The following is a 27,595-nucleotide window of genomic DNA, read 5'->3' as shown; positions in this document are numbered from 1 at the left end:
GATAAAAGTACTGATATCAAACTTAACAAACAACTTAGAGGGCAAATAAAGTCTGCCAAAGCAGAATTTGAGGTAAATTTGGCCTCCCAGGCCAAGGACAACCACAAGACATTCTTTATCTATGTCTGCAACCTCAAAAGCAATACACAATTGTGTGCAAAGCTCATTGTTAATGGAGCCACCTATACTGAGCCAGCGGAAATAGCAAACTTCATGGCAGATAAATTCAGCTCTAGCTTTAACCCTGTCTATCCCCTCAACCTCTCCTAAGGAAATGTCATCAAATGTAATGCCCCTTACTATCACTAGGGAACAGGTCCTCAATGTTCTCTCTCAAGCCAAGAACACTGCATTAGTGGGCCCAGACAGTATCCCAGGATGCCTTCTAAATAGCATGAAACATGACCTATCAGGCCATCTGGAATTGCTATTTAATTATATCCTCCAAAAAGGCTTTGTGCCTCACAAGTGGAGAACACCAACAGTTACAGCTCTGCATAAAGGTGGGTCATCTACAGACCCTGGAAACTGCAGACCTGTAAGTCTCACTAGTGTCATATGCAAAGCCATGGAAATGAGCAGTAATGAAATAGGAAATCTCCAAACACTGGACCCAATTCGGTTTGATTTTTGTCATGGGCAGGTCATTCCTACTCATCCTGGTGGACTTTTTTTGAGAAGATCACCAAAGCAATGTATGAGGGGAAAACGGTTCCTACTGCTTACCTTGACTTGGCCAAGGAATTTAACACAACACCCCATTCAGGCATTGTTGACAAACTCAAGAGGTAGGTATAAACCCTTATATCACCTGATGGATAGCCAACTGGCTCACAGACAGAACCCAATAAGTTAGAAAATGGGGAGTCCACCTCTACAAAGAGGCCAGTCCCAAGCATAGTCCTTCTGGTATCGGTTTTGGGAGCGCTCCTTTTTGGCATTTACTTCTCTGAAGTCAAGGCCAATGTCAAAGGCGTCTGGCTGATAAATTTGCAGATAATTGCAAATTAAGAATAGTCATAGAATCCTCCATCAACACTAATGTCCTCCAGGAAGGGCTGACACAGACAAATAAGTTTTGTCAGAGCCATGGACTAAAAAACAAAGTGAGAAGGAAATACATAATAGTATCCTTTGGGAAGTCATCCACCCCTGGAAACTGTTATATTGATTACACACCCCTAAGAGTCAACCCAATAGTCATGGACTTGGGAACACAAACAGACCGTAATCTAGCCTTGTCCGTCATTTGTATACAATAACGAGATCATCATTCTATGTTGTACAACTTATAAATAAAGGTATGTTATCCAGGTCCAAGGAGGTCATTGTTCCACTGTAGTCGGCATTCACAAGACCTGTCATTGAGTACAGTGCCCCCTTTAGTATGTACCTAACCAGGCATGTCCAGCAAGTGGAACGTTCACAGAGGTTTTTCACTAAAAGAATACAGGGTGTAAGTAACATGTCCTATGCAGACTGCCTCAAGGTCCTCCCCTGTATTGTGTCTCTTACAGGCTGTTTAGGGGAGATCTATGCCTGGCATACAAGGTATTGCCAGACCTCACCCTGATGGACCTCTTCCATATATGCGAAACAAACAGCACCTGAATTACTCATTCTAAAGACTTAAAAACTTTGCCTGTGATATAAATAGGACCTGCTGGAGACAGGTATGTATTCTGTGTAACAGGCTTTCTATCCATGTTCCTCCCTAACCCAGTTTAAGTGCAACTTTGGCATCTATGTCTGTAATGGATACAGGCAAGACTGTAAATGGTTAGTCTCCCTGGCCCCTGCTGTTAAATGTTTCATTTCCCAGAAAGTTTCATACAAATGGGTTCTGAAGATCCGTCATCAAGTTTCCAGATGACTGGGATCATTCCTTATCCTTCAAATCTATCTCTTTTTATTCCCACCAGTTCTTCATCACATGCTACCCAAAAGTGATGGAACCAATTCCTCCTTCACAAGTGGAGAAGGATTTTATTCAAGGATGTTCTTAATGCCAATGAAAGAAAATGCCTGGTGACCAGTTCTGGATCTCTCTTTCTTAAACCTGTTTGTGCTAGTGCCCAAATTCAAAATAGTGTCACATCACAACCTGTTACCTCTTCTTCCTCTTTCAAGTTCATCCAGACTTCAGATGTTTCTTGATGTGATCCAGACACACACAACATTATCAGTTCTGCGCCTTACCTTTTGGATTATTCACCAAGAGTGTTCACAAAATGTCTAGCTGCACTTACAGCTCATTGCAGGCTGCAGGGTATCCACATTTTTCCATATATAGACAACTTGATTATTTTTGCAGTGCCTTTTTCAAAGGGTCAGGAATGTCTCTCTTAGGTGAGATTCTTGGCTTTATCTGTGGCTTTTTGAAAAGGGTTGGATTCTAGAAGTATTCCGGAAACTGCTACTTGGTCCTCTGTATATACTTTTACAAAGCACTCTAAGCTTGATCTCTTCTCTAGGTGTAGGTCAGGCTTTATTACGGCCATTTTCCAGGGGGTCCTGGACTCTTACACTTCACAAATTTACTAAGCTAGGGTAATCTACCATAAACTTGCCGTAACAGCAGATGTTCGATGATCACTGCTGCAAAAGCTGCTCCCTCCATCCCCCTTCTTTTATTGTGTTTTTTTATGCCAGGGTATGGCCGTTTATTTTATCTTTTTAGTAGCATTTTATCTTTTTAGTAGCACTGTCCTTTCAGGTCTCAGCCTCCCGTTCTCTCTGTTGGCAGGAAAGCTGTGAAGGGCTTGGCTCCCAAACTTGTGTTTTAGATGTCTCCGCTTGACATACCTGACAGTTTAGGTGTATGAGTGGTCCCCAGAATTTTTGGAAGCAGGCCAGCTGTTCTATCCATGGCAGGATATAACCCATATAGCTAAGGCTGCTGCACCATTGATCATTTCATCATCAGCTGTTATGGTAAGTTTACTTAGAAAATTGTGCATTTCCTGTAACGTCACACTATTTTTATTTTCATCATTACAGACTGGAGAAGGGGTAATAATATTAAATAAGGGATTTGAGGAAAAAGTGAGAGATGATGCGTGTTGCAGAGAAGGTGATAGGAGAAAGTTTGATTATAGAGTTAAATTGTGAACAAACAGTTGTTTCAACAGGAGACGTTTTAACCAAACTAGGATGGTAAACTCTGGAATAAACTTCCTTTAAAGTGCATTCTCGAGCACTGATCATTTAAGTGTACAGTAAAGGAACATTTTTTGAGACAGTGGAATTATTCTTGTGGAGGGTTGCCTCCTTTTCAGTGCACAGAGTGGGACATTTTTATACAAACATGGGATTTTTCAGGACAAACCATATCCATGGCCTGTACAGAGGACAGAACTTCACTTTTTTGTCAAAATAAAATCTTATTCTTGTAGCATATGGGTTATGCTGTTTCATACAACATTTGGGTGTTTTAGATACAAAAATAATTGTTGTACTTAGGAAATATGTTAGGACATTCAACATTTTTTAGTTTTTTTTCAGTGGGACTCAACTGTCCAAATAGGGACTGTTTGTGCACAGAGGGACAGGTGGTGTAACCCTGTTTTTGTGTCGTAAAATCAAAGTTTTCTGATGCATATCTTGTCACCTGTTGTGATAATCAATACATAGTTAAGCTACTCTGTACTGAAGGTTTTACTCCAAACGTTACCTGTCACTTTACTTTTGCTGCACTGTAGGTTATATGCATTTCTGCAATAAATATTTTCATTAGTTTAGCAGATTAACCTTATTTGTTGAGTTAGGTCATTCTTTGTATTGTCTTCAGCAAAATGAATCCGAGGGAGAAACACGGCAGAAATAATATAAAAAACTTTAATACGATTAGCGCTTTCACTTCACAGATGCTTCTTCAGACCATGAATGAAACAATAAAAGCTAAAACCACTTTATATACTTCATAAGCTCTAAAACCACTTTATATACTTCATAAGCTCTACTAAGTTGCTATTAATTAATTGATTACATCTATTCAGCACTCAAGTCAGCATATTAATAGGTATCTAGCCAGAAGCATACTACAGCTTGCTAACCCCACAATTTAATTCCCAAGCTGACATTTCATCAGTGAAGCAAAAATCAATAAAAGAGATGTTTACACAAAACAAGTACAGAGTTTTTAATGAAACATGAACAATATAAGCAGATTTTATAAATGTCTTGTTTTTAGATAGGGCTTAATCGATGTTTTAGCATTGAGCCCTGGTTCTTTTTCTTCCTGTAACTCAATAATCCATTTTAGCTCTCTCAATTCCAGTTTATTTTTCATGTCACCCAGCCTTGAATCCTGACAAATACATTCTATAACTTTGAATTGGAAATGATGCATTCCCCCTGCACAGATAACGTGTTTGGCTAGAGGACTTCTATCTGGTTCTTTATTTCTGGTTCTTTATTTCTGATGGCAGCCAAATGCTCTCTGACCCGCTCTCTCAGTGAGCGAGTGGTCATGCCAACATAGAAGGAAGGGCAAGCTAAACACACTGCCAGGTATACTAAATTCCTTGTTTTACAGTTTGCCTTAACTTTGAATTCATAATTCCGATTTGTTATAGGATGTATGAAACTCCTGTTGTCACTCAAAACATCACAGACACTGCATTGCCCACATTTATTAAGACCATAAATCATCTCCTTGGACTTTTTTGGTTGACAAAGTAACCTTTTAAGATTCTTTTTATTTGTATAACAATACCTTGGCCTCTGGCCTACAATCCTAGCCATCTCTGGGTCTGATTGCAGAATGGACCAGTTTTTATCAATCAGATTTTGTACCTTTCTAACATTCCCAGCATATTCTAAGTGAATGGGCAGATTTTTAACAATATAATTTTCAATCAGCTGTTGGAGGGAAGTATCATGGATATTGCTGATTTTGCCCTACCCTTCCTCATAGATTTAACTTGCTGAATCCCAGTATCTACCTCACTTCTCACCTATTTCCTTTGCAACAATTAATTTCTAAAAATTCCTGTATCCTGCTCAAAATGTTCCTCTTCCATATCTAACCTAGATGTACGCATGGCCTGACCTTTTATGATGTTCCTATAGATGTAGGTAGAATGCATACTGTCTCTACTCAGGACATTATTTTTTCTACATCTTTTCTAAATAATCTGGAAGATAACTTCCCATTAGTGTCCTTGAATATAGTCGCATCCAAAAAAGATATTTCAGTCGAGGAGACAGAATGAGTGAACCTCAAAAAAATAAGTAGTGGTATCTAGAAACATAAAACATTCTCCTAACTCACTTTCTGTGCCCCCCCCACACCAAAAGGAGGTCATCAACAAATCTCTTGTAGAACAGAATTGTATCAGCAAATGTCTTGTGTCAAGACAGACTGTTCCTCCCAATAGGCAAGGACCATGTTGGCGTAGCTATTGGCACATGGTGTGCCCATAGCTATGCCAAACAATTGTAGGTAGTACTTCTGTTCAAAAAGAAAAATGTTATTTTCCAGAATTATTTCTATTAACATAAATAGAAAATCAATTATTTTCATATCATGGGAGCTATGCAGGCTTTAAGTCTTAACTACCTTTAACCCATATGTGTGGGGTATTGTAGTAAAACATGAATTAATATCCATAGATACCAGTAAACAATTGTCTGATTGTTCAAATGAACTACAAGAAGTCCTATCAATATCAGACAAAAGTTTTGTGTCCTTCAGTACATAAGATGATGTACTAACTATTGGTCTTAAATTATTTTCAACATATTTAGATATTGAATGTGTAACCCATCCTTGACCAGGCACTATGGGTCTGAATGGTGGGTTATATCTATCTTTATGCAGTTTTGGAAGGCCCCTGAATCAGCGGAACAACAGGATTTGTAACAGTAAAAAAGTCCAACAAAGACTTAGAAATTAGACTACTTGCAAAACAGTCATATAATGAGTTAAATACACGGCTGCAGCTAATTCTATGTCATTTAAACTGACTTGCTCATATACTTTTTCATCATTAAGCATTTTTTGCATAGAAGCAACATAATTTTCAGTATTAAAGACAGCAATTCCCCCACCTTTGTCCATAGGACGAATAACAATAAATGCATCATTTCTTAACTCAAGGAGAGCAGTCTGCTCTTCCTTGCTTAAATTAAAAAATCTATCCTTATTATTCTGACTTTTAAAACTAAGCATTTCTTTCAATTGCATTTCACAAACATTGCAAAATACTTCTAAAACCGGATTCATGTCAGGAACAGATAAGCTGGGTTTTTAAAGTCATTAAAAAGTTCAGAATTGTTACTGCCAAATAAAGATCCCAGCATAACACTGCTTGCAAAATATCTTTTATCCAATATAGTACTCACAAAGTCAGTCTCTGAAGCTGGAATGAAAGTCAAACCACGTTCAAGTATAGATTCCTGATTGGTTAACATTTTACTAGAAAAGTTCACTACTAGTGTTCTCATGTTGTCACCATGTTCCACATCCTTTTCAAATCTCTTCCTAGCGCCCCTTTCTGGGAAGGCAGCCTTCTCTTCTTCCCCCTGCTGCTGGACCGGCCCATTCACAACAAATCCATTTTACGAATGGGAAAGGGGGGGGGGCTTCATTAATTTGGTTTGAACCATCTTCTTTTTTACAGATTGAACAGACGTAGAACTTTCATTTTGACTGTTACTGATTAAAACATTCGAAGTGTGTGGCATTTCTATTACTTCTAATGCCTCTGTAGTATTTGGAGCATTATATTCACCCCTTCTTGAGCTAGGGTTGTTGTTCTGTGCTATACTAGCACTTGCAGTCTCAAAGCTCAGTGCCTGTGAGCCAGAAGCATTTAGACTTGCATTAGTATTAGTATTCTGTGCCTCTCTTACTTCATTGCCCTCCGGCCAAGTAAACACATGTCCATTTGAGAAATCTCTTAGATCTCACCCTAATTTTTTGTTTTTCTGATTTAAGTGCTGTTCGTGTGCAGTCACATTTTCACATAAATTAGAAAGCATACTGTCAGATACACTCACTGGAACCATGGACCTCAGCTTTTCTTGTTTCCTTCTTATATCTCTCAATAATAGATTCTCACTAGGCTTCTGAAAGTCAGTTAAAAGAGCCATGTATTTAAAGCTGGTTTCAATATTTAGCTTTTGCCAGTGTTTCAGCAGTTCAGGAAAAGTGTCTGCTGAGGCAGGCATTTTTAGGATTCTAAGACCCCTCGGAATTACTTTATGAGAAATACATGCCTCAAAATGAAACCTTTGCCATTTTAGTTGCTTAAACTTCAGCAAGTCATGCTCCAACTCACGAGTGAGCTTATTAACAGTTCTTTCATCAAATGTTACTTGTTCACATCTCATTTCTTCATCAGAAACTTCAAAGACTAATAAAGGATTATTACTTTGCTGCAGCATCTTATCAAAGCCAGCTTGAGAGGCACTTACTTCTTTAGGTACATAGTCCAGTTCAATGCTGATTCCTTCTGCCATGCTCCACTGGACTAACACCAAAAATAGTATCACAAAAGCAATGAAAGTCAATAGTGTAGCTACTCTGAATTAACTCCCTCTCACACCAACAAACAAATTTTCTTCAGCAAAATGAATCAGAGGGAGAAACATGGCACAAATAATATAAAAAACTTTAATACGGTTAGCGCTTTCACATCACAGATGCTTCTTCAGACCATGAATGAAACAACATAAGCTAAAACCACTTTATATACTTCATAAGCTCTACCAAGTTGCTGTTAATTAATTGATTACATCTATTCAGCACTGAAGTTAGAGACAGCATATTAATAGGTATCTAGCCAGAAACATACTACAGCTTGCTAACCCCACAATTTAATACTCAAACGGACATTTCATCAGTGAAGCAAAAATCAATAAAAGAGATATGTACACAAAACAAGTGCAGAGTTTTTAATAAAATATAAACAATATAAGCAGATTTTATAAATGTCTTGTTTTTAAATAGGGCTTATTCGATGTTTTATCATTGAGCCCTGGTTCTTTTTCTGCCTGTAACTCAATAATCCAGTTTAGCTGTCTCAATTCCAGTTTATTTTTCATGTCACCCAGCCTTGAATGTTGACAAATATATTCTATAACTTTGAATTGGAAGTGATGCATTCTCCCTGCACAGATAACATGTTTGGCTAGAGCACTTCTGTCTGGTTCTTTATTTCTGATGGCAGCCAAATGCTCTCTGACCCACTCTCTCAGTGATCGAGTGTTCATGCCAACATAGAAGGAAGGGCCAGCTAAACACACAGCCCAGGTATACTAAATTCCTTGTTTTACAGTTAGCCTTAACTTTGAATTCATACTTCCTATTTGTTATAAGATGTATGAAACTCCTGTTGTCACTCAAAATATCACAGACACTGCATTGCCCACATTTATTAAGATCATAAATCATCTCCTTGGACTATTTTGGTTGACAAAGTAACATTTTGGGATTCTTTTTATTTTTATAACAGTACCTTGGCCTCTGGCCTACAATCCTAGCTATCTCTGGGTCTGATTGCAGAATGTACCAGTTTTTATCAATCAGATTTTGTACCTTTTTAACATTCCCAGCATATTCTAAGTGAATGGGCAGATTTTTAACAGTATAATTTTCTTTCAACTGTTGGAGAGAAGTATCATGGGTATTGTTGATATATGGATCTGAAGTAGTTAACTTCATTTTATCTGTAACCTGTGGGTATTCGGATCCATATCGTATCCGAGCTGACAACTTATTTTCTAGCATCTGCTCCGAGCTTCTCCCCCTACACATATTACCCCACCATCTCCTATCTTCCCACAGATCTTGTTTGCCATGCCATAGTGAGCATCGTGGTCTCCTTTGCTCTGAGCTTCAGGGATAAGTAAGTTAGTTATTTTTATATTGTGTGTAAGTGGTCGTTCGTCGGTTATAGTTTAAAAAATTCTGAGAGTAGTTTCTAGGCCCACTTCCCTTAAGTGTATGCTAGTGTGTTGTGTTCCCTCTTTAGGGAGTGGCGATTAGTTTTTAGACTATGGCTGATCAGCCTAAGTCAGTTTTCAAAAAATGCACAGAGTGTGGCCGTAAGCTCTCACCGGCTGATGGTCACACTCTGGGTGTAATCTCTTTGGGAGTGCCACATTTATCCACCCAGTGTACAGTCTGTGCAGGCTTCAACCCGAGGGCTCTCAGGGATAGGAAGGGCAAATTAGTTGCCAAGGGTCTTCTCCCTGCCTCCATGCTGGATTCTGCCACAACCTCGGTCTTTGGTACTCCTACCCAACCACCCACTCAGACAGGGACTCAACCTCCTGCTCGTTCTGGTGTTGGGGAAGATAAAGACAAGGAAAAAGAAAAAGCAAACGAGAGAGAAAAAGAAAAGGACAGAGAAAGGTGCAAGGAAGACAAAGAGAGGAAGAGAGATGGGCCTCGCAAGAGGTCTCCGGATAGGGAACCCTTCCCTACTCCACCATCCAAGACTTTGAGACCAACTTCTCCAAGGCTCCATTCACCCCGTTTCTCACCAGAGCCAATGGAATCTTCTGATCCGAGGCCTTCCTCACCCTTCCTGCACAGGTCAGCTAGATCCGAGTCGGTCACCTCTTCGCGATCGACTCGGAGCCTATTGGACTTGGACATGGACAGGATGAGGCGTAGAATCATTCAGACCCAAATACAGATGGGTGTCTTGCCAGGCCCCCCTCCCTCTGTAGGTGGGACCTCCATGCCCTTTTTCCACCCCATCTCTTTCCCCGATCCGTGCGGCTGCTTCGGGGTTTTTGGATTCAAAACTCTTTGGAACAGGTAGCACGGTGCTGACAGTTCCTCCAACCTAGACTCCGGCTGTTACCTTGAGTTCCTCAGATCCAGCTAGTTCGGATCCGAGTGACTCTCGGAGCCGTGGACAGGGAGTCGGACCCAAGGGAATGGATCCATCTTAGGCTTCGACCTTTTCGGATCTGAACTGTTCCCTTGGACCTCAGGCTACCCTTGCCTCAGTTCCGATCCCCGCTTCGGACCCGGGGAGAGCTTCTACCTTGCTGTGTGCTAAGGAGGTATGCTCTCCTTCGGCGTTCGAAGTGGTGGAGAGGGTTCTCTCCCAGGGATTGAGACCTCAGCCCATCCCCTTGATTCCACCCAGACTCCACTGGATTTGGTGATGACTCCCTTCATTCTGTCTCAGGGATAGCCTGTGCCAGAGGAGCCCCAGGTTATTCCCTTTGAGGAACCCCCGCGGCTCACGAGTCCTCTTCAGAGAGTCCCACTGAAAATGGCCCCCGTAAGTGCAAAAGGAGGCACTTGGACTCACCTGAGTTCCTCACTAAGGACACGGATTTAGATAAAGGAGAAGGTTCCCCCAAGTCACCTCCCGAAGATGTCTCCTTCAGAGACATCATGGAGATCCTCCGCCAGAGGGGAGGTTGGTCAGCCCCAAAACCTTCTACGGATGAGTCCGTGTTCCTGGATGCCTTTGGCATGGGCCCATCTACTTCCTGGGTGTCCCCACCAGCAGACCCCTTGGTGGACCTTATCACCACATGGCATGAAAGGAGCCTGACACCGTAGAGCCCATCCCCAAACACCCCAAGATTCTTTCTCCTCCCACCGACAGACAACCTTGGTCTAAAGGAGCCCCCGTTGACGCTATGGTGGTCGCAGCAGCCACCAAGAAGGAACTGGCGCAAGAGAGTTCCTCAGTCCACCCTCCAGACAAGGAGTCCAGGTCAGTGAATAGGTTTGGGAAGCGCGTTTATTCATCAGCGACCTTTTCCATCCGTGCGCTGAACTATTTGGCACGTGATACGGCTGCAGCGAGACCTTGTCTTGGAAATCGCTGAGTCTCCCCCAGAGTCTTTATTCCAACAGGGCAAGCAACTGTTCTCTGCGAAAATGTCGACTCTGAAGTCGGTATCAAACACGTCCATGCGTCTCCTTTCCCATGCCATGGAAGGAGCAGCTAGGGTGGCTGGGACAGGCGTAGCCATGAGGCGTCACGCCTGGCTCAGGTTGTGTCAGTTTGCGGACCCTTTCAAGGTGTGATTTTCTAATGATCCCTACGATGGTTCCTCCCTTTTCGGGAAGATAGTACGTGACACTATTGTCCAGAGTGAAAAAGGCGGGAAGACTTTGTCTGCCGTTGGGTCTGCTTCTCTAACCCTCAGTGGTCCTTTTCTAGGAACCAAAGAGGGCAAAAGAAGATGTGGTTTCGGAAATCTCAGTTTTCCCGAGAGTTTCAGGACAACTCTTCCCCCAGAGGCAGAGGGGGACAGGATCGATGCCGACCCAGAGGTAGAGGGGGTCCCAGAAATTTCAGGTCTAGGGAACCCTTTTCTGACAGGCCCACTCAGCAGCCCTGAGGGGTTGCCCAACTGTCCTACTCTGGAGGCAGTCGAGGGGAGATTGTCATTGCACCCAGCGGCATGGGAGTCCATAACTGCAGATCCTTGGGTGCTACAAATAATATCCAGAGGCTGTACTATCCCATTTGTTGCCCTGCCAAGTGCTACAAGACGCCTCCAGGATGTCACAGCCGCTCACAAGGAGGCTGCAGCTCTAGAGGTTTCAAAGCTGCTTCACAAATGAGCCATCAAACCGGTCCCCCTCGACCAGTCCAGATTAGGCGTTTACTCCAGGTTCTTTTTAGTGCCAAAAAAGATGGGGGACCTAAGGCCTATTTTGAACCTGTCAACCTTGAACCTGTCGCCAAATAAAAGTTCTGCCTTATCTCCGAGAGTGCAACTGGATGTGCTTGTTAGACCTCCAGGATGTTTACTACTATATCAAGGTCCACAGAAGCTCCAGGGGGTTTCTTCGCTTCCAGCTGGGAGCCAGTCACTTCCAGTTCAGAGCTCTACCCTTTGGTCTCACCTCACCTGAGGCTTCAGGGAATTCAGGTATTTCCTTACCTGGATGACTGACTCTTCGTTGCGTCCACCAAGCATCTTCTGTGTCTGGCCTGAGACTACTTTCTTCTCTTGGCAGATCGGCTAAGGATTACAGTCAGTGTTCACAAATCCCTTTTGCAACCTTTACAAGTTCTAGACTTTATCGGGGCATGGCTGGGCCCTTTGCAGCTAAAAGTTTTCTTAACACCAGACAAGATCTTACATCTCGGGTACCACATCGCTCTAATCGTGAACCTCAAATTTCCAAAGGCAAGCGATGTTCTCTGGGCCCTGGGCTCCATGGGTGCCTCGATCTCTATTCTCCCTTGTGCATGCCTTCATATGCAGGTCCTTCAATAGACTCTAGCTGTCCAATGGTCTTGGCTAGACCTGCCCATGGATTTTCCGATAAGGATCAGTCACACCTGCAGGACGTCTCTTCTTTCGTGGCTCCATTCACCGGATGTTGCAGCAGGACGCCTTTTCGTATCATCTCCAGCCCAGGCCGCAGTGACCAAGGATGCCTCCCAACTTGGGTGGGGGGACACTGTTCGGGAAGGACAGTCCAAGGCACGTGGTCCCAGATAGAGACCAAGTTGCACATAAATGTTCTAGAAATGAGGGCAGTGCTTTTAGCGTTGAAAGCCTTCCACACTGTTCTTCCTCTGGGTACGATTGTAATTCAGTCAGACAACATGTCAGTTGTCTGGTACATCAGCAAGCAGGGGGGAACCAGATCTTTTCCTCTGTGTCACGAGGCCATGAGAGTGTGGGAGTGGGCGATTTCCACTGGTCAGTTTCTGATTGCAACGCAAATCCCAGGACACTCCAGCATTTTCGCGGACAGATTGAGTCGGGCTATTCTGATGCTGTACGAGTGGTCTCTGAAACAATCAGTAGTGGAGGAGATATTACTTGCATGGGGACAGCTTTGCTGCGATCTCTTCACATGTCCTTCAAACGCGAAGTGCAGCGAGTTCTTCACTCTGATTCCCTCACCAGGGGATGCCCCCAGAGATGCTCTAGTCCATGTTTGGTCCCCCGGGCTACTATATGCTTACCCACCATTACCACTCATTCTGAAGTTTCTTCAGAAAGCTTGCCGACTCGGGTGCAAAGTGATCCTCATTGCCCCATTCTGGTCTCGTCAAGTTTGGTTCCCCTTCCTTTGGTCTCATCTTTTAGCACCTCCGTGGATTCTGGATCCCTGCCAGGATCCAATCTCCCATCCTTCAGGTGCCTTACCCTCCCAATCTGGACAGTCTCAAGCTGACAGCTTGGCTGCTCCAGTTCCCATGATTACCAGGACTCCCGGTCTTTCATCCCCTGTAAAATCTATACTAGTGGCTTCTCTTAAAGATTCCACTAGGAAGGTCTATCGCAGTAAATGGAGATGTTTCTCAATCTGGGCCTCACAGAGAAACCTGGATCCTTTTACAGCCCCTGTTCCAGCGGTGTTGGATTTCTTAACTAGTATTTTTCAGCAAGGAGCTAGTTCCTCCATGGTGAAAGTACAGCTGGCAACCATTTCTAATTTTCATGCAGGTGAAAATAAGATTGCACTGGCCTCTTCTAGGCTATGTAAAGCCTTTCTAAAAGGCACCTTTCTTCTGCATCCTCCCATCAAAGATTCGGTTCCTCCTTGGGACCTCACTTTGGTTCTCCAGTCATTAGTAACTTTTTCTTTTGAACCTGCTGCATCAGTGGATTTAAAGTTTTTGTCTTGGAAGACAGCCTTCCTAGTGGCTATTACGTCGGCTAGGAGGGTCTCTGAGCTGCAGGCTTTGTCTGCCGTGCCTCCTTATTTGGTCTTCCATAAGGACAGGGTCTCTCTCTGTACAAATCCTTCATTTTTACCCAAAGTGGCATCTCAATCAAACATAAACCAAACAATTAATCTGCCTGTTTTCTTTCCAAATTTTCAGAACAAAGGGGAATATAAACTTCATTTGTTAGATGTTCATAGACAACTTTGTTTCTACCTTCATAGAACACAATCCTTCTGTAAATCCGATCAATTATTTGTCTCATTTTCCAAACCTCGTTTGGGAAAGGCCATTTCCAAGGTCTCTTTAGCCAGATGGATCACTCTTTGCATTCTACACATTTACAAAGCCAAGGGTTTATCTCCTCCTGGTCTGATTAAAGCTCACTCTACCATGTCCATGGCGACTTCCGCTGCTGTTTGGTCTGAGGTTCCTTTGGATGGCATTTGCGCAGCAGCAACTTGGGCAAATTCTCATACTTTCATCTCTCATTACAAATTAGATCTGATTTCCAGAGGGAGAGCATCCTTTGGCTCTGCGGTGCTCAGGAATATCCTTCCATGAGGGCCTCCCAGGATTTGTTGAGTAGCTGGGGACTCTGTCCCACAGTAGGGTTACCACCTGTCCCACTTTGCGAGGGACAGTCCCTCTTTGGGCAGTTGTGTCCTGCAAAAAATGTGAAAAAATGGCAAATGTCCTGAGATTTTAGGACAAAATTATTTTCTATATTTTATGTCATAGTTGCATAAAACAGTTATTCTGTATCTGAAACACCTAAATGTTATAAGAAACAGAATAAGGAACTAAAATGCTACAAGAATAGACTTTTATTCAGGCAAAAAACTGAAGTTCTGTCCTTTGTACTGGCCGTGGGTATGTTTTGCCCTGCAAAATCTGATGTTTGTAGCACAAATGTCCCACTTTGGGCATTTGGAAAGGTGGCAACCCTATCCCACAGGTTGCAGATAAAATGAAGTTAACAACTTCAGATAAAGAAGTTATGTACTCACCCATAACATATACTTCATTTTTTCTGCAAACTTCCCACTCTTCGTCCAACTGATCTTTTCATGTGACTAAGCATGTTAGATTTATTTAGTTGAGTTGCTAATGTGTATAGTTGCAGCAAACTCAATCTGAGGGAAGATAGGAGATGGTGGGGTATTATGGGTAGGGGGAGGAGCTCAGAGCTCGGAGCAGATGCTAGAAAATAAGTTTCCGGCTTGAATCCGATATGGCTGCAGCAAAAATTAAGTATAACTACTGAGATGGAACGTTATGGTGAGCACATAACTTCATTTTTTGCCCTACCCTTCTCATAGATGTAACTTGCTGAATCACAGTATCTACCTCACTTCTCAGATATTTCCTCTGCAACAATTCATTTCTAAAAATTCCCATATCCTGTTCAAAATGTTCCTCTTCCATATCTAACCTCGATATACGCATGGCATGACCTTTTATGATATTCCTATAGATGTAGGTAGGATGCATACTGTCTCGACTCAGGACATTATTTTTTCTACATCTTTTCTAAATAATCTGGAAGATAACTTCCCATTAGTGTCCTTGAATATAGTCACATCCAAAAAAGATATTTCAGTCGAGGAGACAGAATGAGTGAACCTCAAAAAATAAGTAGTGGTATCTAGAAACATACAAAATTCTTCTAACTCACTTTCTGTGCCCCCCCCCCCCCCACACACACACACACACCAAAAGGAGGTCATCAACAAATCTCCTGTAGAACAGAATTTTATCAGCAAATGTCTCTTGTCAAGACAGACTGTTCCTCCCAATAGGCAAGGACCATGTTGGCATAGCTATTGGCACATGGTGTGCCCATAGCTACGCCTAACAATTGTAGGTAGTACTTCTGTTCAAAAAGAAAAATGTTATTTTCCAGAATTATTTCTATTAACATACATAGCAAATCAATTATTCTCGTATCATAGGAACTATGCAGGCTTAAATAAGTTTTAACTGCCTCCAACCCATATGTGTGGGGTATTACAGTAAAAAGTTAATTAATATCCATATATACCAGTAAAGAATTGTTTGATTGTTCAAGTGAACTACAAAAAGTCCTACCAATATCAGACAAAAGTTGTTTTGTGTCTTTCAGTACATAAGATGAAGTACTAACTATTGGTCTTAAATTATTTTCAACATATTTAGATATTGAATGTGTAACCCATCCTTGACTAGACACTTCTTTGTATTGTGTCTATATATCAGTGGTTACTCTTGTTTGCATTGAAAATTAGCTTGTGCTTATTATTTTTGTATAAATTTGATCAGTGTTGTCACATTGTGTCTTTTGTATTTTGGAGCTTTTCATCCTGAGTCTCCACTGAAAATGGAATGTTCACAGCTGGATATTTGCAGTCAAAATCAAAACTAACCATGCCCCATAGCTGACTAAGCCTACTGAACATATGCAAACCAGGGACAAAGTTTGGAACCTATGGCTTACAAAGAAAAACCCTCCAGACCTATTAAAATTTAGACAGCTTTGCAACCCGATAAAAAGACTGGTCAACAGACAAAAAAGAGGTGAAAACCTCGCTATTCTAGTGCCAGAAAGATTTATGTAATGCAAACCTTTTTAATTTAACTACTTTTTTCTATTTGTCAGTTGCTGATTTGTCTGTAACTCAAGTAATTAACTATTTTGCCTGGGTTGTATATACTTTAAAATTTTATTCACATCGTATGTATTCACCTCTTTGTTCATTTTATTGTGGAGCTTTTCTTCCTGGGCCTCCATTGAAAGTGGGCACTTAATGGCCCAGTGGACTGTTGGTAAAATAAATATGTGTAGTTAATAAAACAAAAAAAAATATATAGAAAATTTGCTTGAGTCGAGTCCTGTCTGCAGGTTGTAGTCAACCCACTTACTCAGTAACTCAAAAAAAAAAAGAAATAAATGAAGAAGTAAAGATATCCATACATGTAGCAAAATGTTCTTTATCTCTAGTCATTTCTGTAAGAATATTCTGATTATGAAGAAGCATCCTAAAACTGACAAGAGCCAGCATGAGTCATGACAGCAGCTGTAACACAAATAGGTTACAATACTGCATGGAAGTGTATATTAGTATCTGAAAATTCTTCTCACAAGCAGTAAAATACTTATCATGCAGCATTTGGTAGTATTCATCTCTCGTGTCATGTGATCTTTCATGGAAGTTTCAGTCATTCCATTTAAACCCAGTACAAATGAGATTTAGCAAGGATGTTTGCTTGTTCTCAGTTACTTGGGGTCTTTATATTTTTGTGTGGGGATTGTTAACTATGAAGTGGTGCAACATTGTGTAGCATAATCTGTTCTTTGTTTTCAAAACTGCATTTATTTTCTAGATGGAAAATCAAATACTTGGACTGTAAGACTGGGAGAGTTGTTACTGTTGTCTAAAAAGAAAGACACCGAAGCATTCTATGAGCATCTGAAGGTGGTTCAGGCAGAACAAATGGTGCCTCTGTCAGCAGCAAGTTTTGAACGAGGATCTTATCAGCGAGGATATGAGTACATTATCAGGTATCTGAAGATTTAAGAGTTCACACTGTATGCTTTAAGTGGGTGGTTGCCATGCATCTTCAGTCCAAAAGAAACCATACATTTTTGAATGTAATATTATTCAGAGCCCAGTTCCAGCTGTGGTTGAAGAGTCTAGTCACTGATAGAACGTATGACAGTGCCTGTCAGTTGCTGTGATTCAGGCATAGTACTATGATCTGATGTCAATTTTCATTCTGTCCACAACTGTTGGGTTTGGATCTGATCATTGGATCCATCTAGCCGTTACCTAAGCTCACAGCCACCAAAAAACTCTCAAGCTCCTCCCTTACCCATAATGCACCAACCCCAACATACCTCAGATCTTGTTTGCTGCTTTTGTGAATAGATTGGTTACCTTCAGCTATCAAACGTTTCATTAAATAGGTAAGTTTTCTATTTTTCTATTAGCCTATAGCAGTTTATTGTTTTCATCTTTCATCTCTATTATTCCTCCCTTTTCTTACACTTTGTGTTATCTCTTTTTACCATCATTGGTAGTTATTATCTTTTTCTGCCCTTACACTAACTTAAAGTATTGCTTGTACCATCATTGGTACTTCTTTCTTTCCTACTTTAAAAAAAATATTTTCCTTCCTTCTTATACTTGTAGTTCAAGATGTCAGATAAAGGCCTTTCTAGTTTTCAGAAGTGAAAAAACTGTGGGCACAAATTGCCTTTGTCAGATGTCATTCATTATGCATTTATTGTCTGGACCCAGTTCACCTTAAAGTTGAATGCCAGATATGTAAAAACATTAATCCATGTGTCATTGCTGGAGCTCAACCCGCCAAGTCTGAAACTAAGGAGACTTGCACAAAATTTCCTAAGCCTTTAGGATCCGTAACTCCTTCATCCACAGAGCTGCCTAAGAAAAAACATAAATTGGATCTGAAGACTTCTGTAGTATCAACACCAGATCCAAGAATGTTCTTCTGGGACCCAAGAGCTTCGGATCCGACACCTTTACCAATAACTAGTTACTCATCCTGTATTGATCCAGTTCCTGAGTACTTTCTCCATTTTTGGAATGACAGAATTCAAAGTCACCATCTTTAGCTTCCTCTTATTCTTCCAGAAGTCTGACCAAAGCTGATGTGGACAGAATGATGAGGATATTTTTCTCTGCGCAGATACAGATGGGAGTTCTCCCAGCTCATACCCCTTTGGGTCAGGAATCCCTACTTTGTACTAGTCCACTTCTCTTGGCTCCTTCTCCGATCTGGCCATCCGTTTCAGAGCCCCCGGATCTGAGTATGCTGGATTCATCTGGATCGGATCCAAAGATATTTGTATCTTTGGCTCTGAGGAAGTCTCTGAGCACTCTAGTTCAGATTGTTTCAGAGCTGTAGCATCCCTGTCAGATCCAAGGGGCTAGAGTTGACTCAGAAGTTGTCTGAGACATCTCTGACATTTCAGAGCCTCGGCACTGGACAACTCGGCTCCGACCTCTGCCTTAGGAGGATTGCCCTTGGGGCAGAGGGAGCCGATGGGCCAGAAGCATGGCTTTTCAGCTCCGTCAGCTGCCTTCTCTCTGGGAAACTCTGCCTTTGAGGTGTTGGAAAGAGTTTTCTGTGCCTCGGTAAAACAGACCATCTCTTCCCCCTTTAGATCTTCCATCTGGATCCCAGATGTCTCACTGCCTTGAGCCACATCATTCAGCGCCATAACGACAGCCAGTTTAAAGTCTCTAGGCTACCCAGCAGGGTATTACAATCTCTTCCGACATTTCACCGGGGCATCTCACTGAGGAAGTCCCTAGGAAGAGGAAGTGCAAGAGGAGGGATTTGGACTCCCCTCAGGAGTCCATCACTGAGGATACTGTTTTTGATGAAGGGGAAGGATCCCAAAGATCACTACCTGAAGACGTCTCAATCAGAGCATTCTTGAGATCCTTAAGCAGAGGGGTGGTTGGTCCTTTGATAACCCTTCCACAGAAGAGTTGGTATTCCTGGAGGCCTTTGGAGCTGACCCGTCTACCTCCCGAGTTATTCCACCCGCTGATGAGCTAATTGACTTGATCTTTATGCTGCCGTGGAAGGAGCCTGACTCAGTTGAGCCAATCCCCAAAAGACCAGATCGGATTCTGGCTCCTCCTGCAGATTAGGAATTTTGGAGCAAAGGGAATGCCTGTACATGCTATGATTGTGGCAGCGGCCACCAAGAAGCAGTTGCTGAGCAGAGTTCATCTGTCCATCCACCTAACAGGGAGTCTAGGGCATTGAAAAAGCAGTTTTTATGTGAAAGTGTTTTACTTAGGAGTATTCACTTGCGAATAAATAGTTTTATTCTGGCTGTTATCCCGGACACTGTTTTTATTGATTGAGTGTAGTGTGTCGGACAGAATTTGGAAGTGTGTGTATGCTTCAGCAACTTTTGCCCTTAGGTTGCTGAATTACTTGGCACACTTTACTAGACTTCAAAGGGACTTGATAAAGGAACTTTCATATTCCCTTTCTGGGACCCCTACTGCTGAGGCTTAGACTTTTGTGGCCTCACAATTGGGTACCTACAATCTATTTCTAATTCGTCCATGAGGCTTATCTCGCATGCAGCTGAAGGTGCCTCATGGGCGGTGGGTTCAGGTATTTCCATCAGGAGACATGGCTGGATGTGCTTGTGTGATTTTGCAGAGCCCTTCAAGTCCTCCTTCATCAAAGCACACACTGACGGTAGTTTGTTGTTTGGCCCTAAAGTTAAAGACACACTCTCCAGATGTGTAAAGAATGGAAAGATCCTCTTTGTGTGATTTTGTGGAGCTCTTCAAGTCCTTGTTCGTTAGTGAACCCTCTGACAGTTCATTGTTTGGCCCTAAAGTTAGACATGCTTTCCAGGTGTGAAAAGGCAGAAAAACCCTCTCTGCAGTGGGCATAAGTTTTCAACCCCTCAACCATCCTTTTCTAGGAATCAACAAGGTGGACGAAAGATGTAGTTCAGAAAATACTAGGGTCCTTTCCAAGATCCACGTGTAGATAGCTCCCCCAGGGGCAGAGGGGGGAACTCTAGTGAACAATGACACCCATGTAGCAGAGGAGGCCTGCAGAATCAGGGTCCAGAGATTCCTTCTCTGAAGTACCTTACCAGTGGTTCTGAAAGGAGGGCCTGATTGTTCCCCTCTGGAGCATTTGGGGGGTCAATTATCACTGCACCAAACAACCTGGCTGGACATCACAAGAGATACATGGGTGGAGGGGATCATATCCAGAGGTTATATTATTTCCTTTTCCCTACTACCGCCTTCTGTATCAAACTTTCCCGATGTTCCACTCAGTCAGAGGAAAGCAGCAGCAATAGAAATACAAAAGCTACTAGAAAACCTTATCCAAGATGTATCACCAGGCCAAATAGAATCTGTAACCTACCCAAGATTCATTTTAGTGCTAAAGAAAACAGGGGACTGGAGATCAATTTTGGATCTCAGCGACTTGAACAAATAATTTTGTCATACAGAGTTTCAGATGGTCACAGTTCAGTCTATTCTGCCGTTTTTGGGCAAGGACAAACAGGATGTGCTCAGTAGACCTTAAGGATGCACACTATCACATAAAAATAAACAGACAATCCTGAAAGTATTTACACTTCTGGCTGGGAGCCAGTCACTACCAGTTCACAGCACTGCTCTTTGGCCAAACCACAGTCCCCAGGGTGTTCACAAAATACATGGCAGTGGTATTAGTGCACCTGAGACTGCAGGGATTCTGCTCATTACCACACCAACCAGGCATCTACTAATAAGAGTGAGAGATCAGGTACTCCAGACTTGCTCCAGTCTGGGAATAATCATAAATTACAACAAGACTCTCTTACAATCTTCTCAAACATTGGAATTCATAGAAGCAGTTTTCAAGATGGTATTGATGGCAGCTTCTCCTCCTCTCTCAAGAGTGCAAACTTTCAGATTCCAGGTAGAAAAATAGTTCTGAGTATCAAAATTTCAGCCTGGTTGAATCTTCAAGCCTTGGGGTCAATGTCCGTTGCCATACCGTCCAAGGCTCTTGGTCCTCCGAAGAGGCCAACACACATAGTGTCCTGGAAATGAAAGCAATGCTCTTAAGCTTTGCAGGCCTTAAAAGATTCTCTCCCTTCCGGGACATTTGCAATTTAGACAGGCAATATGTCAGTAGTTTGGTACATCAGCAAACAAGGAGGAATCAGGTTGTACCCCTGGTGTCTAAAAGCCTTCAGAGTATGGCAATGGGAAATCTCATTCAATTGCTTTCTGATAGCAACGCACATTCCAGGGAAGCCTAATGTAGCAGACAAATTGAGCAGATCCATTCTACTACATCGCGAGTGGTCTCTCAGCATAAAAGTGGCAGAAATTATTTTCCGTCATTGGGGCCAGCCTTACTGCAATCTTTTTGCTTCTCCCCTAAACAAATGCAGCAGCTTCTTTGCCTTGATTCCCCTACTGGGGGAAATCACTGAGGGATGCTGTACTCCACGATTGCCCCCCAGTCTCCTCTGTACTTTCCCTCCCAACTCCCTTAATTCCCAAATTTTTGCAGAAAGCTGCCCAGTTGAAGAGCGCACCTTACTGTCTGTCCACCTCTCACACCTGCCTACAAAGTCATCCACTGCTCAGTATCTATACCTCTGCCCTTGATTTTGCCTCATATTTATGCCGTGTCCCTTATAAAATTTTGATTTTCTGGAAAATCGAGGATTAAAGTCAGTCACTAATACCAGAGATTCACTAATAACAGAGATTAAAATTTCATTATTTCTTAATGGTAAGAAAATGCACACCAATGCAAAACCAGTTGCTCAATTAACCTTTTAGGTAGACCAGAGTAGAAATGTAAAAACTATCACTGATTTTGGGCCTTTGTCCACCTACTATTTTTGGCTAATTCCCTGAACCTTGAGCAAAACAGTTGAGGATTATGCCAGTGCCATGTACCTTGTTGCTATCTGGTCAGCATTAAAAAAGGAAAAACAAACTTGCTTCACTCTACCAGCACAGATTACTCCACTGAACAGGAAATCTTCATCCTTTCACAAAGTTATATGAAAGGCTGCTATTATCAGAAGTACAATAAACCACAAACTTCTTAATGAAAAAATAAAAGAAGCACAATGACAATCCCAGTATATATTTTTAAATACAGCAGGCTTATCAAGATTGTTTGTTGTTAGTTATTGCTTAATTCTGATATCTGGCAAACCTCTCAGGCAGTGAACAATGGTGGGAGGTGTGTGTAAGCAGGCCGGCAGTGTTCACTAAATTATGGCACTCCTTGTCAGTGTACAGACAATATTGGCGTCACTAATAACCACTGCTAATTCTGGTGAAACACAGAAGCATTTAACGTATGCTTCAAACACTAAAAAACTGTATCACTCTCCTGGAATACCAGAGTATGAGATGAACGAGATCCACTTCTGGATAATATGGAAACATACCAGACAGGTGGCAACAGTGCACCTTGGTTCGGCTAAGAAGAAACATCAACATGTGATTTTATAGGAGTCAGAGATGAATTTCTTGTTTAAGTCCCAGCGAGGAAACTGACTCAAAAAACTCCAAAACCAAAAGTCAGGGGGTCATTGTTAAACAAGGCACTGAAGCTACCAGTGATCTGCTACCTTGGTATCTTTGACACTGCTAATGATGAAGGCTGCACGCTTCAACAATTCTCTCACTGATCATTGCTCATACTTTTGGCTATACACTCAAGAAAACTAGTCAATTGTGAACATAAAATTAAACAACAATACTGTCTACTTTCAGACATTCAATTACAATGTATTAGGCAGAGAAAACTGCCTTTAAAATTGGCTAATGTTTTATCTAATCAAGTCTTCATGAAAAATGTCAGAGGACAATAGTTTAAGAGCTGCAATTTTAGATGAGTTGTTTCTGAGAGATAAGAATGAGTCACTACTCCAAATGATTTACTATTAAAAATTGGGACTCATCAGCTCCACATAAAATTAGTATAAAATATGAGTTTTAAAAAAAGCACTTTGATTTTATATTGCTAGTTCATAAAAATGGCAAAAGTCAGTTTTGACTAAAGATACTTCTAGGTCATTACAGCCATACCCAGATGTGCGCTTTCCTACTTTGAAAGTCTGGAACTTTTAATGAACTAATCCTCTGATCAGATCTTGTGCCAGTTGTTAGGTTATTGTTTCTTGTAGTCCCCAAAAGAATGACGCTCATCCCCAAAAGTGAAGCTCACAAGACTTAGAAAAGCAGGTAACAGAAAGATGGAGTGCTGTATCATACACATCTTTCAATCACAAGTATCAAAAATAATAGCACTGTCCTTGGAAAAACTTAGGAGAGGGTCAGAAAGGGGCGCACTTCCTAATTTTTCAGAAGTCTTCAGACAACAGACCTCATATACTTTGTAATAAGGAATCTATGCAGTGTCACATCTCAGTTATGTAGAGCATGTACCCTAGCAGGTTTAAATTTAAGGAAAATCAGTAAATCTAGGAAAAGAAAGACTAAATCTGGGGGGAGGGGGGAGTTATGTACTCACCATAACGTTCCATTTGTGTTGTCCATTTTCATTCTTCCCCAACTGTTAGGTTCGGATCCAATCCTCGGATCTGACACGGCCGTTACTTTAGCTCATGGTAATGCACCAACCCCTAACATACCTCAGATCTTGTTTGCTGGTTAACAAAAAGAAGGAAGTACTAATATAAAACTCCTGACACAAGAAGCCATATCTGGAGCTCAGCATGAAGGACAGTGGTGTGTTTATAAACTCTCATTCTTCCAGAAATCAATTAAGAAAAATGTTGGGGGGGGTTGGTGGATGGCGAGTAGAGGAACAACGAAAATGGACAACATAGACAGAACATTATTTGAGTACATAACTTATTATCTGAGGTTGTCAATTTTCATTCTATCCTCAACTGTTGGGACACAGTCCTCAGCTACCTAAATTCCTGGGTGGACTCTAAGGAAGGATATTCCTGAGCACAGGTGAGCCAAAGGCTGCTCTTCCCTTCAAGATCAGATCCAGTTTGTAGTCAGTAATAAAGGTATGAGGATTAGCCCAAGATGTCCTTCATGGATGCATCTGCAGTCATAACAACTGGGTTGTCCTGTCGTCAGGCAGCCCTTCAGTCGGCCGGATTCCAAAGTCCGGGTCCGGCTTCGGCTGATGTCGCACTTCACCCGACGTCATCTCTGTTGGTCTTCGGGTATAAAGGCATCAGCCGACGCCATTTTCCTCAGTCTTTCTTGCCGCGTGGCGCCCGAAGCAGAAGCTGTTCGCAAGTGCCGGTCGGTCGGATCCAGAGATTACTTCTACCGAATACTACTTCGAAGACTTCTAAAGCTAAGTACCCCGTTGGGGACTCTTTCTTGCCTCAGCCGATGTCAGAAAAAGTTAATAATTGTTTAACCTGTGGGAAACAAATACCTCATAAAGATTTCCACTCTCTCTGTCTGCCTTGTTTAGGCCCAGCCCACGACGTAGCAGCCTGTTCGGCCTGTGCTTCATTCAACCGATGAACGCTTAGGCGTCGGTCGGAGTTTGCTGAACAGTTTTTCGGTTCTGATTTTGCGTATATTATGCCGTCGGATCCTCCGACTACCCAAACTGCTAAAAAACGCAAAGATAAAGACCGACACTCATGATCCGCGGTTTCGGCCGAAACCATGGTTAAGCAAATCATGAGTGTCTCGGTTTCGGCCGAAACCGAGAAAGCTGTTCAAAATACAGCAGAATCTATCACTACCACTGAGGCCCCTGCTACTTCTCTTGAATCGGCCTCAGAAATTTTATCCACTACGGTGGTTGCCACTGACTTATCAGACACCATTCCCTTGGATGTCTCTACCCCAGCACGTGGTGCTGCTAGGCCTCCAGCAGCCATGTCCATTAAGGCCTTTGCCAGGGCCAAAGCAGCCAAAACTACTAAAACAGTGCCTGCTAAACCCCCTACAACCAGGCCCTCTTCTAGTTCACAAATGCTTACTCTGGCAGAAGATTTAATTTCATTAATTAGGGGATCTCAATCTCACCCAGACAGGGCCTCTCAGCCCCCAGAGAAGAGACCTAGGGCAGAGCCCCCCGAGCCTGTGTCCTCTGATGATTCTGCCGATGAATCAGACATAACAGACCAGCCAGAGGCTCCTTTCTCCAATTTTGAAGACTCAGATGCTGAAGAATCCATTCCAGCTGCCTCCCCGCCAGAAGAATTCTCCTTTGGGGAAACCTTACATGCCATGCGAGAGCAGTTCCAATGGCAGCAGCAGGATTTCTCAGACTCCAGAAAAAGACTTAGAACCTTTCTGCACCTTCCACAGCACAGGCCCTTAGCTATACCTCCTGTGCTCTCTGTGGTGGATGATGCCTTCAATGATGTCTGCTCTGCACCAGATTCTTTACCTCCAGCCCCTGCCAAACCAGACAGATTTTACAGGGTACCAGACACTCATCATCACCTTTACAAGGCCCCACTTGCAGACCCCGAAACTATATCCCAGGGTCCCAAGGCAGTAGCCGCGACCACAGCTAAAAACCCTATTCCTTCTGAAAGGGAAGCCAGGTCTTTAAACAGATGGGGCAAAAAGGTCTACACTTCAGCTACTCTCTCAGCTAGAGCTTTAAACTGTCAGTTTCATATGATACAATACCAAGAGTTTATGCTTGATCAGTTAACAAAAAAGCTATCCTCTGATGAATCAATTGATAAGAAATATGTATTAGAAATGGTAAATAACATACAACAGGTTAGTAACCATTCCTTAAAATGTGGCTATGATGCACTGGAGGCTTCATTTAGATCAGCCATGACTGGCACAGTGATAAGAAGGCATGCATGGCTAAAGGAACAAGCTTTACCGGATCATGTTAAAGCTAAGTTATTAGATGCTCCTATGGATAAGACCAGCTTGTTTGGTACACCTGCCCAGCAGGTAATGAAGAAAATGGAAGAAAAGGCAAAATCTGTTCAAACGGTTAAAGATTTCTTGCAGGTCCAACCCCCAAGGTTTAGCAGGAACTGGCCTGCCAAAAATTGGTCCTTTCCTGACTCCACAAGATCCCAAAGGGGCAGGAATAGACGTCCCAGAGGCAGAAACTAATCCAGAGGAGGTGCCTACAGAGGACGACAGTGGCAAGGTAACAACAGAGGCACAGACACAACCACTGCCACTACAACAACACAACCACATTGACTTGACTCTAAATCCGCCTACCAGGGAACAAATAGCAGCTCCATTAGGCGGCAAATTAACCTTATTTTCAAAGAACTGGCACTATATCACAAAAGACAAGTGGATTTTACAAACCATAGATCAAGGTTACCGTTTCCACTTCCACACTTTACCAGTCAAAAGAGGAATGCCAAATCTACCTCCAAATCAAAAAACAGAGGCTCTACAACAGATAATGCAGTTAGCAAACATGAGAGCTGTGGAAAGAGTGCCAACAACAGAACAAGGAAAGGGATTCTACTCCAGACTATTCCTAGTTCCAAGAAAGGAAAAAAGTTGGAGACCTATTCTCGACCTGTCCACCTTAAATACATACATCATTGTCCCAAAATTCAAAATGCTGACCCTACAGCAACTTCTTCCCATGCTGGGCAAGGAGTGTTGGCTGGTAACTCTAGATCTCAAGGAGGCATACCTGCACGTCTCCATTCGACCAATCTGCAGAAGATACCTCAGATTTCTTGCGGGATCAGAGCATTATCAATTCTCAGCATTGCCCTTTGGCTTATCTACTGCGCCCAGAGTATTCACAAAATGCCTGGCATCAGTAATCGCCCACTGCAGACTACGGGGAATTCAAATTTACCCATACCTGGACGACTGCCTGCTACAAGGGGACAACAAAAGCAAGCTGACAACAGATTTACAAAGGGTCATTTACTTGCTACAAGCACTGGGATACACAGTCAATTTACAAAAATCAAGGCTGATACCATCCCAAACAGGGACATTCTTGGGCTGAATTGGACACAGTAAAACAAATGGCATTCCTAACTGCAGAAAACAAAAAGAACTCCCTCTTTACTTCTTGGCACTAACAAAACAGAACAAGTTAACAGCAAGAAAAGTACTACAGGCCTTGGGCTTCATGGCATCATGCATAATCTTGGTCCCACTTGCCAGACTACATATGAGAAAACTACAGTGGTACCTAAAGAATTTATGGTCCCAACACAGGCACAGCCTAGAAACAGAAATTCCACTAATTCCATGCTTAAAACAGGAGTTCCTATGGTGGGCTCAAGCATGCCAGTCAAACCCAGGGCTACCCTTTCGCTGATGTCAAGCAAGCCAGACCATCACAACAGACGCTTCAGACCTAGGATGGGGGGCCCACATGCTGGACAAATGCGTGCAAGGATTGTGGACGCAGGATCAACTGCACCTGCACATCAACCTAAAAGAAATGCTGGCAGTAAAACTGGCAATCCAAAACTTCAGACC

General features: G+C 42.4%; 1 protein-coding gene across 1 annotated transcript in view; it reads left to right on the top strand.

The window, feature by feature from the left end:
• Positions 1-27,595, top strand: part of ATR (ATR serine/threonine kinase) — a 1,835,177-nt gene that overhangs the window by 1,191,315 nt on the left and 616,267 nt on the right. Inside the window, exon 32 of the mRNA XM_044071973.1 lies at positions 16,986-17,163. Coding sequence (XP_043927908.1) covers positions 16,986-17,163 — 178 coding nt within the window. The remainder of the gene's footprint in view (positions 1-16,985; positions 17,164-27,595) is intronic.

Source organism: Protopterus annectens, chromosome 5.part0, assembly GCF_019279795.1.
Source record: "Protopterus annectens isolate FY-2018-M chromosome 5.part0, PAN1.0, whole genome shotgun sequence".
NCBI classification, from domain to species: domain Eukaryota; kingdom Metazoa; phylum Chordata; order Ceratodontiformes; family Protopteridae; genus Protopterus; species Protopterus annectens.
The sequence above is the reverse complement of the archived record's forward strand: the minus strand, read 5'-3'. Positions and strand labels throughout refer to the sequence as shown.